The 19492-nt window shown below is 48.3% G+C and overlaps 1 protein-coding gene across 9 annotated transcripts in view; it reads left to right on the top strand.

Annotated features, from left to right (window-relative positions):
* The window catches only part of CLASP1 (cytoplasmic linker associated protein 1), a 273855-nt gene that overhangs the window by 234503 nt on the left and 19860 nt on the right, over window positions 1-19492 (top strand). For all 9 annotated transcript variants that reach the window (XM_079782856.1, XM_079782851.1, XM_079782848.1 and 6 more), the window contains 3 exons: window positions 583-829; window positions 6194-6384; window positions 8064-8192. In XM_079782856.1, the coding sequence (XP_079638982.1) occupies window positions 583-829; window positions 6194-6384; window positions 8064-8192 (567 nt within the window). The remainder of the gene's footprint in view (window positions 1-582; window positions 830-6193; window positions 6385-8063; window positions 8193-19492) is intronic.

Genomic DNA, 19492 nt, shown 5'->3' with positions numbered 1-19492 from the left:
AAAGACCGGCTGAGTCAGAAACATGCAGAGGAAGAACGGCCTGTAGGGGCTCCTGAGTCCTCCCCTGCTAGAGACCCTAAGCCGTGGTTTGGCTCCCCGCGTGGTGGACCGTGTGCAAGGGGTTCTCGGGCAGCAGCACCGCGTTCCATCTGGTGGTGGGGGGGCTTGTCGGCCTGGTGTCGGGCTGCAGTGAGGAAGCCCTCTGTTACAGGAAGTGCCAGGCTGCAGTGCTGGTCCAGGTTTCTGAGGAGCGGGGTGGGGTGTGGCCTGCATTCTCAAGGGACTTTCCAGAATTTCATGTTATTAATCTCTCAAAAAATGTTTGCGTAAAGTTAATCCCACGTTCAAAGTAAAACAGATTTTACGTGTAATTTAATGATAGAATAGATGACAATATAAGCATATTCGGTTCCCTTTAAGGCAGTTTATGAAGTAGATATTTACAAATTGAAATTCTAACAGCTGTTCTTTTGTTAGCAGCCAGATTTCAAGTGAGAAGTGTCTGGCTCTCCTAGTGCTTCTGAAAACGTAAGGAAACGTTTTTAAAAGTCCTAGAAAGGACTGACAGTGTTTTGTGCGCAGGTGTCCCGGGATGGTGGAGTGGCGTCCCCTGCCACGGAGGGCCGGGGAGGCAGTGACGTGGTGGAAGGAGGCAGAACAGCTCTGGACAACAAGACCTCCCTGCTCAACACCCAGCCTCCGCGCGCCTTCCCGGGGCCGCGGGCGCGCGACTACAACCTGTACCCCTACGCGGACACCATCAACACCTATGACAAGACAGCCCTGAAGGAGGCCGTGTTTGACGACGACATGGAGCAGCTTCGAGATGGTTTGTCTTCCTTTGTGTGATTGTCCCCCATCCAAAAGTTTCCCCCAGGGGCTTCCCCTCCTGTCTGACCAACTCTGGGCATATTGCTCGAAGGGACATGGAAACGTTGGTCAGGCTGGTTAGTCCGATGTTCGGCAGCGACATGTCTGCCAGGTGCTTGGGCATGGAAAGCACAACAGTGAACCAAAGGACGCACAGTCCCCGCCCTCCAGAGGGTGACCTCAGGTTGCAGCTGTGATGGCTGCAGTGAGGGAGGCTCAGGGTGCCACCAGGGGGCCGTCACTCGGACCCAGGGCCCGAGGAGCTCGGGGGAGGAGTTAGTGAGGCGGAGCGCAAAGGCTCGGCAGTCCCGGCTCTGGGCTCAGCGTGTTGCCCGTGGAGCTGTGGGAGTCGGGTCCGAAGCACCACTGGGCTCCCCTCCCCCTCCCCAGCGTGTCCGCAGCTGTTCTGGACCTGCTCCGGGTGACTGCCCTGCCGCCTGGAGACGGCTCCGGCATGCGCCGAGCACTCGCATTGCCTTATCGGTCCGCTGCTGCGCTCATGCTTTACACACAGCACCCAGTGTGGAGGGCGCTCATGCTTTACACACGGCATCCAGTGGACAGAGCGCTCATGCTTTACACACGGCATCCAGTGGACATAGCGCTCATGCTTTACACACGGCACCCAGTGGACATAGCGCTCATGCTTTACACACGGCACCCAGTGGACATAGCGCTCATGCTTTACACACGGCACCCAGTGGACATAGCGCTCATGCTTTACACACGGCATCCAGTGGACATAGCGCTCATGCTTTACACACGGCATCCAGTGGACATAGCGCTCATGCTTTACACACGGCATCCAGTGGACATAGCGCTCATGCTTTACACACGGCATCCAGTGTGGAGAGCGCTCATGCTTTACACACAGCACCCAGTGTGGAGAGCGCTCATGCTTTACACACAGCACCCAGTGGACATAGCGCTCATGCTTTACACACGGCATCCAGTGTGGAGAGCGCTCATGCTTTACACACGGCACCAGTGTGGAGAGCGCTCATGCTTTACACACAGCATCCAGTGTGGAGAGCGCTCATGCTTTACACACAGCACCCAGTGGACATAGCGCTCATGCTTTACACACGGCATCCAGTGTGGAGAGCGCTCATGCTTTACACACGGCATCCAGTGTGGAGAGCGCTCATGCTTTACACACGGCACCAGTGTGGAGAGCGCTCATGCTTTACACACGGCACCCAGTGGACATAGCGCTCATGCTTTACACACGGCACCTAGTGGACATAGCGCTCATGCTTTACACACAGCATCCAGTGTGGAGAGCGCTCATGCTTTACACACGGCACCAGTGTGGAGAGCGCTCATGCTTTACACACAGCATCCAGTGTGGAGAGCGCTCATGCTTTACACACGGCACCCAGTGTGGAGAGCGCTCATGCTTTACACACGGCACCCAGTGGACATAGCGCTCATGCTTTACACATGGCACCCAGTGGACATAGCGCTCATGCTTTACACACGGCACCCAGTGGACATAGCGCTCATGCTTCACACACAGCATCCAGTGTGGAGAGCGCTCATGCTTTAAACACAGCACCCAGTGTGGAGAGCGCTCATGCTTTACACACGGCATCCAGTGTGGAGAGCGCTCATGCTTTACACACAGCATCCAGTGTGGAGAGCGCTCATGCTTTACACACAGCACCCAGTGTGGAGAGCGCTCATGCTTTACACACGGCATCCAGTGTGGAGACCGCTCATGCTTTACACACGGCACCAGTGTGGAGAGCGCTCATGCTTTACACACGGCACCCAGTGGACATAGCGCTCATGCTTTACACACGGCATCCAGTGTGGAGAGCGCTCATGCTTTACACACGGCATCCAGTGTGGAGAGCGCTCATGCTTTACACACGGCACCCAGTGGACATAGCGCTCATGCTTTACACACAGCATCCAGTGTGGAGAGCGCTCATGCTTTACACACAGCACCCAGTGGACATAGCGCTCATGCTTTACACACAGCATCCAGTGTGGAGAGCGCTCATGCTTTACACACAGCACCCAGTGTGGAGAGCGCTCATGCTTTACACATGGCACCAGTGTGGAGAGCGCTCATGCTTTACACACGGCACCAATGTGGAGAGCGCTCATGCTTTACACACGGCACCCAGTGGACATAGCGCTCATGCTTTACACATGGCACCCAGTGGACATAGCGCTCATGCTTTACACACGGCACCCAGTGGACATAGCGCTCATGCTTTACACACAGCATCCAGTGTGGAGAGCGCTCATGCTTTACACACGGTATCCAGTGGACATAGCGCTCATGCTTTACACACGGCATCCAGTGGACATACGCTCATGCTTTACACACAGCATCCAGTGTGGAGAGCGCTCATGCTTTACACACGGCATCCAGTGGACATAGCGCTCATGCTTTACACACGGCATCCAGTGGACATAGGGCTCATGCTTTACACACGGCATCCAGTGGACATACGCTCATGCTTTAAACACAGCACCCAGTGTGGAGAGCGCTCATGCTTTACACACGGCATCCAGTGTGGAGAGCGCTCATGCTTTACACACGGCATCCAGTGTGGAGAGCGCTCATGCTTTACACACAGCACCCAGTGTGGAGAGCGCTCATGCTTTACACACGGCATCCAGTGTGGAGAGCGCTCATGCTTTACACACGGCATCCAGTGTGGAGAGCGCTCATGCTTTACACACGGCATCCAGTGGACATAGCGCTCATGCTTTACACACGGCATCCAGTGTGGAGAGTGCTCATGCTTTACACACGGCATCCAGTGTGGAGAGCGCTCATGCTTTACACATGGCACCCAGTGGACAGAGCGCTCATGCTTTACACACGGCACCCAGTGGACAGAGCGCTCATGCTTTACACACGGCACCCAGTGTGGAGAGCGCTCATGCTTTACACACGGCACCCAGTGGACAGAGCGCTCATGCTTTACACACGGCATCCAGTGGACATAGCGCTCATGCTTTACACACGGCATCCAGTGGACAGAGCGCTCATGCTTTACACACGGCACCCAGTGGACATAGCACTCATGCTTTACACACGGCACCCAGTGGACATAGCGCTCATGCTTTACACACGGCACCCAGTGGACAGAGCGCTCATGCTTTACACACGGCACCCAGTGGACATACGCTCATGCTTTACACACGGCACCCAGTGGACAGAGCGCTCATGCTTTACACACGGCATCCAATGTGGAGAGCGCTCATGCTTTACACACGGCATCCAGTGGACATAGCGCTCATGCTTTACACACGGCACCCAGTGGACATACGCTCATGCTTTACACACGGCACCCAGTGGACATAGCGCTCATGCTTTACACACGGCACCCAGTGGACATACGCTCATGCTTTACACACGGCACCCAGTGGACATGCGGCAGGTGTTTCCGTTGTGCAGATTAAGGAGCCGAGGTTCAGAAAGGTTAAGTTACTTGCCCAAGTGTAGCATGTTCACTATGGAATAGAGCTAGTCTGGCTTTTTCTGACTCTGTTAAGACTATAACAAGTGAGTAAGTATATTTCGGTGTGATGGTATTTTATTTGGAACTTAATTTGTTTCCCACCTCATTGTCATGTTGACACATTTTCGTTTATTTCAGCTTAGCAGTCATTTTAGCTGTCTGCATGACAAAGGAGCTGCCCGAGCTAAAGCCGACCCAACTTAGTAGTCAGTTTTTAAAAAGCACACATAAAAAAAAAAAAAGCATATATATATCCTTTTTATGGGCCCAGCAGGGGTGTGCTGGCGTGGAGAAGTCCCGCCGGTGTGAAAGCAGGCGCCCAGCCGGTGAAAGCATAGTCCTGGCTGCTCAGAGCGCACTGCTCAGAGCTCACTGCTGGTGGCTGCAGCGTGCATCCCAAGCGTCAGCTCCCTGGCGGAGGCCGGGTGCGTGTTGGTCTGACTTGCCCTTTCTGGAGCACTAGCCTGTGGCCTTCCATTGCTCATAGACTTGGGGCATCGTTTCACTTACCACTGTGGGTCTTATTGAAGATGGAATAGAGATTAGGATGTTGGTTGTTACTTATTCAGCAACTGGATAATAAAAGAGTTGGAGAAAAAGGTGGGCAGAGCAGGGGGAAATGATAGGGTTCTTTCACATTTCAGACTTTCTTCTATGTTTGTTCCCCAATTTTGGAATCTAAAGAAATGTGCACATGCAAATTAAGTAGTTCCTGCCCTAGATGGCTTGGCTCAGTGGATAGAGTGTCGGCCTGAGGACTGAAGGGTCCTGGGTTCGATTCCACTCAAGGGCACATGCTTAGGTTGCGGGCCCGATCCCCAGTGGGGGGTGTGCAGGAGGCAGCTGATCAGTGATTCTCTTTCATCATTGATGTTTCTCTCTCTCCCTCTCCCTTCCTGTCTGAAATCAATAAAAATATATCTTTTAAAAAAAAGTAGTTCCTGATGATTTGTCTGGCTCATTTCTTCCCCCTTTCGATTTAAAGTGAATTCAGAGTGGAGGTCTCTTAAAAGAACACGCATAGAAAGGATATGCTCTTCTGCCATAAGGTCAAGCCCTTGCAAGTCATTTCACTAAGAGGTGTTGGCAAGTTTTACAGTCGACCTTGGCTGGTGTTGGTCTCCTGTGCTAGTTCCTAACCTCTGGACCTTCCAAGGAGTGGGGTGTTGATCGGATGGAACTGTAAGGCGTGCCTGGAGGAAAGTGCTCCGGTGGAGGGGATGCGCGTGAGGGTGTTCCATGCAGGGCCTGACTCAGCCCTGCGCAGTGGAGGTAGAGTTAGGAGGGCTTTGCGGGGGCTTCTCCTTATCTGAACCGATGAAAGAAGTAGTTTCTCCTCTTTGTCTGAATTGGAAGGGGGAAGATGGTAAGGCAGGATAGAGACATTGAGTATTGGTGCTCGATACCTATTTTCCCACCTCTGTTTGTTTGGGTTTTTAAAATATATATTTATTGATTTCAGAAAGGAAGGGAGAAGGGAGAGAGAGATAGAAACATCAGTGACGAGAGAGAATCATTGATCAGCTGCCTCCTGCACACAGCCCACTGGGGATCGAGCCCACAACCCGGGCATGTGCCCCGACCAGGAATCAAACCGTGACCTCCTGGTTCATAGGTCGACACTCAACCACTGAGCCACGCTGGCTGGGCCCGCCTCTGTTTGGACAGTTAGTTTGGTGGGATGACCTGCTGCGGGTGTAGAGTGAGGCTCGGGCGCAGGTCAGGATGGAGGGGGTGATGGGGAGAGACCGGAGGGCAGGGGAGGGCGGCTGCGTCGCCGAGGCAGCACCTGCAGCCGGCGTCCCTCGTGCAGTAACGTCTGTGTTGTGTCTCACAAGTGCCCATTGACCATTCGGACTTGGTGGCGGACCTTCTGAAGGAGCTGTCCAACCACAACGAGCGCGTGGAGGAGCGGAAGGGGGCCCTGCTGGAGCTGCTCAAGGTCACCCGGGAGGACAGCCTGGGCGTCTGGGAGGAGCACTTCAAGACCATCCTGCTCCTGCTCCTGGAGACCCTTGGAGACAAAGACGTGAGGACTGTTCTTCTGCATTCCCTTCCGGGGGGCGGGGGGGGGGGCTGCTCTTGTGGGGATGCTCAGCCCTCCTTTCCTGCTGGGCTCACTGCTTACATCAGAGCACGTCCGAACTGGCCTCGGAGCCCCAGGTAGCAAGCCCCGCGTCGTGTACGTGCACGTGTGTTTGTGATTGGCTGTCTAGTCGACGAGGGGACTTGTTCCTGCATCAGGTCACTTTACACAAAGTTTCTTAGAACTCTGTTAGCTTAAAATGTCGTTTGTAACAATGAGCTTTTTTCCTTGTTTTATTTTTGTTTCATGTTTAATTGCAAAACAGAGAAGTTCCTTTTTAAAGACCCTACGAAATGTTGCATTCCGGCACATTCTGTCTCGGTCACCCGTGCTTGCGTCAGAGTCGCGCGCCAGGCTCAGGAACCAGGGCTGTTAGCATCATCTATTATTTTCTGTTGTTATTTTTAAAGTAAAGGCCCTCTTCACACTGTGACATCTGAATGTGACACACTAGGCATTTGCTGTATAATCTTGACCTTTTGCACTCGGATGTCGAGTGTGACTCGACACGGTTAGCATTAGAATAAAGGAATCGAGAAAAAAGCAAGCGAGTGCAAAGGGTTAAAGCCAGGAAGAACCCAGTCCTGCCTTGCCGCGTGCAGCTGGCCCGTCCACAGAGGCAGGAGTAAATGTAGGGATTGCCTAATAAGCCGCATCCCTAGTAAGCCATGCTGGGCTCTGCCCGCAGCAGAAACAGAAATCGCCTGAACGTGGGGAAGAGCTCCATGGACAGGACCGGGCGGGAATCTGACAGCCCTGGTAAAGGTCATGCCCAGGGTCATGCTGATGGTGACGGGAGTGGGAGACCGGTGAGCAGGAGGCTGGAATGTGACGCTGACTTGGATCGCTTTCTGCTGCTTAGGATTAGTGGTTTGGTCTAGAACAGGGCCGAGTGAGGCTGGAAGAATGGTGATGAAAGATCTGTATCAACTTTTCTTAAAACAAAGCGTTGGTTTCTGAAGCCCTTCGCCTGGGTTGGGCTTTGAGGTCGGGAGATAGAGCGATACCATGTGGAGGCAGCAGAACGGGGAGGGGAGGGGGGGTGAATTGCACAGGTGAGTGACAAAGAATCAGGATGTACTTTTTGGCTGTGTTTGGTGTAAACTCCATTCTCTTTTACTGAGATTAGGAGTCTGTTTGGAATGGCTTTCCTCCAGACACATGACCCGGGCCTCAAGGTCCTCAAGCACCTCGAGGCCGGTACAGTCCCCTCCCCGTGGCCTCATCACGCAGCAGGTCGGGAGAATGACAGATCTCAGCTGCCCTTGAGAGCTCACAGTCTTACAGGCCATGTGTCCCAATGTCCAGACGCAGTTTACCTGTCCTCTGGGCATTTGACTCAGAGCGGTTTGCATCCCTGAGCCTCAGGAAGTCTCCCGTCCCCCAGAGCCCAGAGCTCCATTGTCCTCATTTGGCTCATTGAAGAAACCTTCATGCGGTCCCCTTAGGTGCGGGCTGGGTGCTGGGAATGCCACCGGGGGCGGGCTGCTCGTGGAGCTGATTGTCCGGGAGCCCGGCAGGTCAGCGGTGTGACCGTGTCCAGGCGTCTGCGGGCGCTCAGTGCCCCCGACCCTGCCGACGGGTGCAGGCTGCTGACATCTTCCTTTCCTCCTGTTCCCCAGCATTCCATTCGGGCGCTGGCACTGAGAGTTTTACGGGAGATTCTGAGAAACCAGCCAGCAAGATTCAAAAACTACGCCGAGCTGACGATCATGAAGACTCTGGAGGCCCACAAAGACTCCCACAAGGAGGTGAGCCGCCCGAAGCCGGGAATGCGGAAACAAGTCCGGGCGCGGTGGGCTGTGGGGAGAGGACTGTCAGTCACTGCACGGCTTCCAAAGAGGAGTCCTCCCCGTGAGCGCAGGCCGAGCCGCTCCCAGGGGTGAGCCCAGGGCTGCGTGGTGGCTGCGGGCAGTGCCATGCAAGGGCCGGTGCCACGTGGTGGGTTCCCGACTCCCTTTCCATGTGCACAGAGGCCTCGGCCTGATCCTGGGGTTCCCACGTCCGTGGTTCCCATTGGTTTGGTCCAAAGGAAGGGTCTTTGGCATTGGGCATCGTGCCGGGTAATGTTGGAGGGCGAGATCAGCTCTGAAGATGTGGGCGCCCTAGGGCAAGTCGAGACAAGTCCTCACTCCAGAGCCCCGGAGAACTTATTTCACCTGGGAGCCTCAGTTTCCCTATGTGTAAATAGAGATGGGTGCCACCAAGTTTCTCGTGGGAATTCAGTGAGAGACCAGTGACGGTTCCTGGCCGGTGCTTGACGCCAGTGGATACTGCGCTGTGTGGGTCTCCCTGCCCTTCGTCCCCTGGCAGGGCTCCTCTGTGGCTGCGCCACGCCTCGTCCACTAGCTCCTGAACGTTCGCCAGGCTAGCAGACAGCGCCTGCGGTTCCTGGCACCTCAGGTGCCTGTCGGAGAGCAGCGGACGTGTGTCTGCCCTGCAGCTCATGTACTGCAGACGGGCACGCCCTAAGTCCTCGCCCACATGCTTACCGAGTTGTTCCTGCCCTGTGGATCACCCGTCCTTGGAGTATCTAAGGTCTACAGAGACTGGGGAGGTGGGTGGAGCACCCTAAGTAAAAATGATTTCAATAACATCATTCCAGTAAAAGCCAGTGTGGAAAACGAACCAGATATTTAGAACTTTAGGAACCTTAATTCTGCAGACGATGGGTTTGACCCCCAGGGAAAGAGAGAACCACTTGCTCCTTTCAGTCTCTGGGCTCACATGTGACTGTGCATGAGCGTACTGTGGATTAAAGGAATTACGATTAGAGCAACCCTTATATCTACAAAAAGCACCAGACCCTAAATCATGGTTTTCCTCTGCTCAGCAGTTACACGACTACCAGACAGTGACCCGTCTGACCTCCTTAAATCCCCACCGTGATTGCAGGCTCAGCAAGGGTGGGTCCTCGTGCTCTGTCTAGGCATCTCCCCATCTAACAGTCCTAGCATAACAGCTACCTGAGTGAGGCATGTGTTTGTTTGTTGGTTTGTTTGTTTCTGTGTTTTTTCCAAGAAAAGCGATTTTAAGTATAAAGTTACATGCAATACACATTAATATTTCAGGAAAAAAGATTTTAAATATAATAATATTACCAAAACTGTACTAACCTAGTATAATATCACAAAAATTGTAGGAAATATTAAAAATCTCCAAATAACAGGATTACTTCTATTATGTTCTAAAATATTGTTTTTCCTATTTTGGCTTATCAGTTTATGTTGTTCATTATATTCCACAAATGAGTGAGATCATGTGATATTTATCTTTCTCCGACTGGCTTATTTCACTTAGCATAATGCTCTCCAGTTCCATCCATGCTGTTGCAAATGGTAAGAGTTAGTTCCTTCTTTTTTATAGCAGCGTAGTATTCCATTGTATAGATGTAGCATAGTTTTCCGATCCAGTCATCTGCTTATGGGCACTTAGGCTGTTTCCAAATCTTAGCTATTGTAAATTGTGCTGCTATGAACATAGGGGTGCATATATCCTTTCTGATTGGTGTTTCTAGTTTCTTGGGATATATTCCTAGAAGTGGGATTACTGGGTCAAATGGGAGCTCCATTTTTAACTTTTTGAGGAAACTCCATACTGTTTTCCACAGTGGCTGCCCCAGTCTGCCTTCCCACCAGCAGTGCACAAGGGCTCCTTTTTCTCCGCATTCTCACCTGCACTTGTCGTTTGTTGATTTGTTAATGATAACCTTTCTGACAGGTGTGAGATGATACCTCATTGTCATTTTGATTTGCATCTCTCGGATAATTAGTGACTTTGAGCATGTTTTCATATGTCTCTTGGCCTATTGTAGGTCCTCTTTTGAAAAGTATCTATTGAGGTCCTTTGCCCATTTTTTTTATTGTTAAGTTGTATGAGTTCCCTGTAAATGTTGGAGATTAAAACCTTATCGGAAATAACATTGGCAAATACGTTCTCCCATGCAGTGGGCTTTCTTGTTTTGTTGATGGTTTCTTGTGCTGTGCAGAAGCTTTTTAATTTGATGTAGTCCCATTTGTTTATTTTCTCCTTAGTTTTCATTGCCTTAGGAGCTGTATTGGTGAAAATATTGCTACGACATATGTCTGATATTTTGCTGCCTATGGATTCTTATGGTTTCCCTTCTTACATTTAAGTCCTTTAGCCATTTTGAGTTTATTCTTGTGTATGGTGTAAGTTGGTGGTCTAGTTTCATTTTTGTGTGTGTATCTGTCCAATTTTCCCTACACCATTTATTGAAGAGACTGTCTTGACTCCATTGTATGTGCTTGTCTCCTTTTTCAAATATTAATTGAGCGTAACGGCTTGGGTCGACTTCTGGGTTCTCTGTTCTGTTCCATTGTCTATATGTCTGTTCTTGTGCCAGTACCAGGCAGTTTTGAGAACAGTGGCTTTGTAATATAGCTTGATATCTGGTATTGTGATCCCTCCAACTTTGTTCTTCTTTCTCAGGGTTGCTGCAGCTATTCAGGGTCTTTTTTATTTCATATGAATTTTTGGAGAGTTTGTTCTAGGTCTGTGAAATATTCCATCGATATATTAATGGGGATTGTATTGAATCTATAGATTGCTTTGGGTAGTATGGACATTTTAATGATGTTGATTCGACCAATCCATGAACATGGTATATTCTCCCATTTGTTTATGTCTTCCTCTGTCTCTTTTTTTTAACGTCCTGTAGTTTTCTGAGTACAGGTCTTTTACTTCCTTAGTTAAGTTTATTCCTAGATATCTTAACTTTTTTGTTGCAATGGTAAATGGGATTGTTTTTTTAGTTTCTCTTTCTGTGAGTTCATTATCTATATATAAAAGCCAAGTGACCAGAATGTCTGAACAACCGGTTACTATGACATGCACTGCTCTGGCCAACTGGCCTGATGGGGGGCGGCGGCCCCCCTCACCCCAGCTGGACACGCTTCCAGTCACTCCCCCAATCGGGGGCGGGGCCCAACCTCCCACATCCTGTCCCCTCTGCCAGCCCGGCCCAATCAGCCCTGATGAGGGCGGGCCAGCCGGACCCCACCCGTGTACCAATTCGTGCAACAGGCCCCTAGTTGATGTATAAAAAAGCCATAGATTTCTGGGTTTTAATTTTGTATCTATCAAGTCTAGTAGTTTTTTTATGGAGTCTTTGGGGTTTTCTATGTACAATATCATGTCATCTGCGAATAATGATAGATTCACTTCTTCTTTTCCAATTTGGATGCTTTTTTTAAAAAAAAAAATGTTTTTATTGGTTTCAGAGAGGAAGGGAGAGGGAGAGATCGAAACATCAATAACAAGAGAGAATCATTGATCGCCTCCTCCTGCATGCCCCCTACTGGGGATCGAGCCCACAACCTGAGAATGTGCCCTTGTCTGGAATAGAACCTGGGACCCTCCAGTCCACAGGCTGACGCTCTAGCCATTGAGCCAAACCAACTAGGGCTTGGATGCTTTAATTTTTCTTCTTGTCTGATCTAGTGTGTCCTTTAGAGTCTCTGTTTCCTTGTTAAGTTTTTGTCTGGAAGATCTATCCAGTGAAGTCATTGGGTTGTTAAAGTCCCCTACTATGACTGTATTGTTGTCAATCTCTACATTAAAGTCCTCTAGAAGATTTTTTATATATTTAGGTGCTCCTATGTTGGGTGCATATATGTTTGCCAGGGTTATATCTTCTTGTTGGATCGATCCCTTTAGTATTATGTAGTGACCTTTGTTGTCTCTTGTGATGGCCTTCATTTTACTACTACATATTGCTACTCCAGCTTTTTTTTTCTTTTCCATTTGCATGGAAAAATTTTTTCCATCCCTTCACTCTCATCCTGTGTGAGTCTTTTGTTATGCGGTGGGTCTCTTGTAGACAGCATATAGTTTGGGTCATGTTTTTGTATCCATTCTGCTACCCTACACCTTTTGATTAGAGCATTTTAGTCCATTTACATTTAGGGTTATTATTGATAGGTACTTATTTATTGCCATTTTAATTCTGTATGCCTATTTTTCTCTCTCCGTTTCTTCTCATTACAGCAGTCTCTTTAGCATTTGTTGTAATGCTGGCTTGGTGGTGATGTACTCCTTTAGCTGTTTTTTGTCTTGGAAGCTCTTTATTTGACTGTCTATTTTGAATGATAGCCTTGCTGGATGTAGTATCTTGGTCTCAGATCCTTGCTTTCCATTACCTTCAGTACTTCATGCCATTCCCTTCTGGGCTGTAGAGTTTTTGATGAGAAATCAGGTGTCAGCCTTATGGGAGCTCCTTTGTAGGTAACAGTTTTGTTTTCTCTTGCTGCCTTTAAGATTCTCTCTTTGTCTTTAAGTTTTAGCATTTAATTATGATGTGTCTGGGCGTGAGCCTGTTTGGGTTCTTCTTGTTTGGGGTTCTCTGTGCTCCTGAACTTGTGTGACTTTTTCCTTTATGAGGTTAGGGAAGTTTTCTGCCATTATTTCTTCAAACACCTTCTCTATGCCTTTCTCCCTTTCTGCCTCTTCTGGCACACCTGCTATTCTAATACTGTTATGTTTCACGTTGTCTCACATCTCCCTTAATCTGTCCTCCTGTTTTTTAATTGTTTTTTCTTTTTAGTTTTCTGATTGAGTGATATTTTCAATTCTGCCTTCTAATTCACTGATTCAATTCTCAGCTTCCCCTAGTCTGCTGTGTATTCTTTCCAATACTAGGTCTACCGGTTAATAATGGCGGATTTTGTAATGAAAGAAAACGTGACAATTTCAAGAGAAACATAAAAAGTGCTTTATTCAAAGTAATGTCCATCGCTAGCTGCACATTTCCCCCATCTTTCAGGTAATTTATGGATACCGTCCCAATAGAACTTTTCTTCTTTTGAGGCAAACCATTCAGAGACCCAATGTTCCACTTCTTCATACTTTTTGAAGTGCTGCTCAGAAAGTACATGTGCCATCGATAGGAACAAGTGGTAATCTGAAGGAGCAAGGTCTAGTGAATACAGCGGGTGGGTTAATACTTCCCAGGCAGGATCTTTTAACTGGTTTTGAAGTGTATGATGTTGTGTTATCATGAATCAAAATTACTTTGCTGTGTCTTCTGGCCCATTCTGGTTGTTTCACGATCAAAGCGTGGTTCAAATTGATTATTTTTTGTTAGTAGCGATCAGTATTAACGGTTTTACCTGGGTTTAGAAGCCCATAATACACCACGCCTTCCTGATCCCGCCAAACACAGAGCATTGTCTTCTTTCTGAAGCGATGTGGCCTTGCAGTCGATGTTGATGGTTGACCTGCATCAACCCATGATTTTGTGTGTTTGGGATTCTCAAAATAAATCCACTTTTCATTGCCAGTCATAATTTGATGCAAAAAAGACTTCCATTTTGTGCTGTCGAAGCAACATTTTACTGATGACTTTTCGGTTTTCCATGTCTTTCATTCAGTTGATGTGACACCCATTTTCCTTCCTTTAAAATCTTTCCCATGATTGTAAATGATCGTAAATTGTTTGCTGAGCAACATTTAATCTTTCTGCAAGTTGTTTTTGAGTTTGACATGCATCTTCATCCAATAATGCTTGTAATTGTTGGTCTTTAAACTTTTTTGGTTGACCTGGATGTTCTTTGTCTTTCACATCGAAATCATCACTTTTAAAGTATTTAAACCAGCATTCACAAGTATCTTGAGATGGAGCATGTTCATCATAAGCTTCCCGAAGTATACGATAACTTTTTCTTCAAAATAAAGTAATGAATTAAAACTTCCTGCAAATGCTTTTTTTTGGCATGAAATTCAACATTTTTAAGCATCAAAATGTCTATGATGTTAACACTTTTAGCAAATTTGACACATGAAGTTTTGAAGCTTGCTGTCAATACAACAAAATAGCATACATATTAAATCGCATATATATCAACATATGTGTAACTCCATCTGTTGAAAAAATCCACATTATTAACTGGTACACCTAGTATGTTCTTTGTGTTGTGTCATTCTTTATCTCAGACTGTTCTTTTTTTCATAGTTACTGTATCTTTTTTCATACTGTTAAGCATATTTACCACCATTACTCTGAACTCTGTTTCAGATAAATTTCTTATCTCTGCTTCATTTATCTCTGCTTCTGGAGAATTTTCTAGTTCTTTCATTTGGGGGTTATTTCTTTGTCTCCTCATTTTGGTTTTCTGTTTGGGTTTGTGAGTATGTATTAGATAGATCCTCTACACCTCTCAATCTCTAGTGCAGGAGAGTGTTAAAGGCTGTTTCTGACTAATTAGATCAGGCAAAGACTCAAAGCCTCCAGAGACCGCCTCTGCCTACAGACTAATTGGATTCCAACTTTAATTGCCCCCCAGGCAATCGTCCTCAGGTGTGGCGAGAGTTTTTTTCAACAGGGTGGGGCAGTTGCTTCTGCCTGGAGGCTAATTGTTACTATTAATCTCTTAAGTGGCCTCAGAGCAAGGTGTTTTCCAATAGAATGTGTCTCAACTGTCTTTCCCCCAGGCAAGGAAGATGTCTATGTGGGAAAGATCTCCTCTGCTGTGTGAGGGAATAACTCAGCCCAGGAAACTTAAGTCCCTAGTCCTGGTGTCTACCTTCATAGCTCCAATCCACTTCACCCTCCCTCTGCCAGAGCACAAGATGGGTGGCTCAACAGGGAATTTTGTGCATTGGCCCTTTAAGAGGGTGTCTGAATTTTCAGCTATTACTATCTGGCAGTCAGCACCCTGCTGCTTTTCACAGCCAGATGTTATATGGGTACCCTCCTCAGTTCTGATGCTCTCTTCTGGGGACCCCAGCTTGGGAATTAGATCCCAGAGTTCTCAGTGGCATCCCCCCCACAGCTGAGATACCTCTCTGGAACTCAGTTGCTGTCTGGGGGCACCCAGCCAGCCCTTTGGTGCCCCTGCCCCTCCTACCAGTCTATGTGGTCTCCACTCTTGGTCCTCAGGTATCAGGGTTCTCTCCAGCAAGTCTTCCATTGATTATTCAGGAAGTTTTTCTGTATTTCAGTTGTAATTCCAGTTTGTTCCTGGGAGCATGTCTGTGCAGCATCCACTTACTCTGCCGCCATTTTTAATCTTCAGTGATGCATGTGTTTGCAAACCAATAACTTAGGTTTTCGAAATCTTGCTTGATTGTGTGATGATGATAATCACTCATGTTTGAACAAAATACTTTTTACTTAAATAACTCATTTGAAAAATGTGAGGACCAGCCCTGGCCAGGTGGGTTGGTTGATTGGAGCATCGTCCTATACACCAAAAGGTTGCAGGTTCGATTTCTGGTCAGGACACATGCCTTCATTGCAGGTTCAATCTCCAGTTGGGGTATGTATGGGAAGCAACTGATCAATGTTTCTCTCTCTTCCTCCCTCTCTAAAATCAATAAACATATCCTTGGGTGAAGATTTTTTTTTTTTTTTAAATCTGAGGACCAGATGAATTAATATAGTCAACAAAATTATTCCCGGGTGAGGGAAGAGGGTCACAGGAGGTGCTGTAATTTGCCAGCTAATGCATGGTGACTACTGGCAGAACCAAGATACAAACCCGGCGATGTGTCTGTTTTAAGAGGCAACTGACTTGTGCTGACTTTTTTTCCTCTTTTCCTGTTTTTTTTTTTAAAACTAAATAACTTCTTCTTAATGAGAAAACATGAACAAAACAGCAAAATAAAATTGGTGTTCTTCTGCATATATGACAGCAGGTGTTCACTGGGAGGACATGTGAGCATGTGGCGTGAAGGTGAACCTGAGCCATCTGCAGTGTGGGCATTTGCTGGCTGCCCCTTTGAAAGAGGTCTGTCTTTAAAGAGGGCATCCTGATCTTCAGCTCTGAGACTGACGCGGGCCCTCAGAAGTACAAGTTAACAGAATTAAGTAATCCATTTGCTGTTTACTGTTTTCTTGAGAGATCTTACTGTTTTTTCCTGGCAAAATGAGAAAGTTAGGAGAGAACGTTCTTAGGTGTGAGGTCCTTTAAATTGCCTCAGGGACAAAGGCAGGAATACCTACTGTTTAAAGTCAATTTAGGGCACTCAGTTGTTGAATTCCTGTAGCACAAGGGTGTCCGCACCCTGTCACCGATGATCTGCCCGAAGGTGGTGGAGCAAATGCTGCTGGCAGCCTCCCCTCATGCGCTGCCCTCGGCTTCCCTGACAAAGCATGGCTCTCGCTTTGCCAGAAGCTCCTAACTTGGGCACCTATATATTAGGTTTTAGGTATGGTTTTTGTTTTTCTTCCCCTTTAAAATTCTTTTAGTCTTGCTCTTATTTTAACCAATCTGTCTCTGTTCCTTGTTTTTGTTTTTTAGGGCAAAATAATGTGTGTTGTGGCCATCGTATTGGCATGTGATATTGCACACAGTATTACTCTAGTCGTACTTTCTCCTCATTGCAGACACTTATTCACACATCATTTGGACACTTATTGGAAAGGATCTAAATGTCTCTAGCCCCAGTTACTACCTCAGCCAGGAGGCAGTCTGCTTTCCTGTTAATCAGTACTTCAGAGTGTGCCATCCCGGGGCTTCCCTCTCTTGAGACGCTAGTTGGTTTGGATTCCTAGACAGGACCCGGGTTTCGGCGGGTGGTGAAGAGCACTAGGCCGAGAGGCTGGCACGGGGCACACCTGGCACCCATGTCTTCCCTTGCCCGCTGTGGTGGTGGCCACGCCATGGTGCACACTGGTATTCCATCTGTGGGACTGTAGCAGTGAAGGGCAACTTTTTGAAATGCAATTACTATAAATTGAAATTATTATAAAAGCCCTATGGAAGATGAATAAGGCACAGCTGATATAAGATGGTGTGTTTATCTTATGAGCCACAGTCTGTTTTCTTGGAGTCTTTTAAGAGGAGTTGTGCGTGCAAACCTGTTTTTTAAATATTGAAAATGTACCAGGCACGGAGTCTACCTCAGGCATCTGCATCCTGCGCTGACACACGTTCCACAGTAGCCAAGACAGAGGGTTGTGATGCCAGTTTCGAGTTTTTATTTTAAAGGGCAGTGTTTGCCAGCTTGGGCATGCTTTCATGTTTCCTAGTTGAATAAGTAAATCTCTCTCATTCTCCAAGTCCTCGTTTTTTACCTTCTCAGTAAATAAAACATGCTCTAGCATCTCAGGCCTCCTTAGTGGAGTTACCATGGTTACAGGAGGGTTAGCTTTAGCAAACACTTTGAGAGGGCTAAGGCTTTTGACAGTGGTCTTTTAAAGGCTCAAGCCCATTTTCTGTTTTGCAAGAAAACTACTAACTCTTCTCATCTCCCAGTTTGTCATCTGTTTGTGGGGAGGGGTACAGAGTCTCGCCTTCCTTGATTAAGAGAGGATTTCATAAGAGAACTCATGCAATGGACGAGACTCCGGGGTCAGTGTGAGGTCTGAATCGAGGCAGGAAGCCTTGTTTGGGGTCTAGCCTCTGCACCCCCAGCTCCGCAGTTCGTTCCCAGCTCCTCCGTGCCCCCGCGCGAGCGTGACTGTGAGAAGGAGAGATAGTGACGAGGAGATGTGCTTCCAAATGCCTGCTGCGCGCAGACCGCTCCTAAACTGCCGCAGGACAGCCCGTCCCGCTCAGGAGGCTCGCTACTTGGTAAATAGTTGGTACGCTAATTACTAATGGTTTGTGCACACTGAGTGTAAGGATGCTGTGGCTCCCAGTTCTTGTGTCTTGCAAATAAACGTAAAAGAAGAACCCACTCCGTTTCTTACAGATCATCTGTAATGGAGACGTTTGGTCATTAGTACGTGCTGATTGCACTGGCCTGTCAGCAGAGGCAGCGTCACCATCGCTTTACATCCTGGCGCGTGGCGCGTGGGGGTCCAGCCCCAGGTGGTGTGGCTTGTGTGGGGAAGTTCGAGTCCTCCGTCAATATAAAGCAGCCACTGTTAAATTTCCAGGGGGGTTATTTTTAATTTTTAATTAATTTATAGTTAATTAAATGCTTTATGACTTTAAGGAGAGACAGTGACCAATGTTACTTTAAAATGAAAGAGAACTTTCCGGGACCAGTGTTCTGGCTTCTGCTTCACGCAGTCCTTTGGACAAAGCCCACAGCCAGAGAACAGCGGTGAGTGTCAGAAGGCAGCGCAGTGAGTGATGTGCTGCTCCAGAGCATCGAAAAGCACTGTCCGGCCGCGTCTTCAACACACCCTGTGCTGGGCATGGCCTTGAGCCCTGGTGACAGCAGCCGCGGCCGGTCGGTGGCTCTGAGGACAGTGCAGGGCGTGAACCTGGGAAACTGCTTTATGCCTCTGGACCCTGGACCGTGGTGTTTCTTCCCTGTTAGTGGCGGGGGCGGGGGCGGGGGCAGGGCGGGGGGAGAGACTAGAGGAGTGCCTGTTCTCATCCAGCCTCCAGCTGATGGGACTGGCTGTTGAGGAGCACGCCTACACCTTGGTAGATTATGAACCTCCAGTTTTTCCTGGGCCCAATCTTGAGATGTGGCCAGAAGCCCATTCCCTTTGTAAGTGAATGCTTTCTAGCAAAAAGTCAGAACCAGCCTATAGTCCGCCTCCGGGGGGTAAGGCACAGTAAGTCTCCCACCTGAGAGCCCTCGCTCGTTGGAAAGGGGCAGGCTGAGCCCAGAGTCTGCTTGTCCAGGCCAGGCTGCGGTGGCTGCGCGGTTAGACCATCTCATTCAGTCTGCCTCCTCGAGTGTGGGGGGTGTGTGTTTCTAGGGGGAGTATAAACCAGTAGGGGTAGAAGATAAGGTTTTGAAACCCAAAGTAATGTAAAAATTCTTCTGATTCTCCCCCTTATTTTACTGATGGGGGGACTGAGGCCTAGAAAGTAAGATAAATTTTCCCAAGATCACCAGACGGCAGAACCGGGTCCAAACTCGGGTCTCACACTTTGAACCGGGAGCTCTGCTTCCTCCCTCCTCCACGGGACGGAGCTGGCGAAGTGCGGACTCGCGTGCTGGGTCCAGGCCGAGTGGACGCTGCACCGAAATCCCAGAATTTTTAGCAGAGCCTGTCTTTTACCAAAACATAGTTTGCCTAAAACGCTGTCAAACCAATTTTTAGAAGGTCTTTCCAGCTTTTCCTGGGAGGTGCCACCCACCTTTTCCCTGGCTCCCAAGTGACTGCAGAGCTAAGCTGTGA

Source organism: Cnephaeus nilssonii (genome assembly GCF_951640355.1).
Source record: "Cnephaeus nilssonii genome assembly, chromosome: 10".
Classification (NCBI taxonomy): domain Eukaryota; kingdom Metazoa; phylum Chordata; class Mammalia; order Chiroptera; family Vespertilionidae; genus Cnephaeus; species Cnephaeus nilssonii.
The sequence above is the reverse complement of the archived record's forward strand: the minus strand, read 5'-3'. Positions and strand labels throughout refer to the sequence as shown.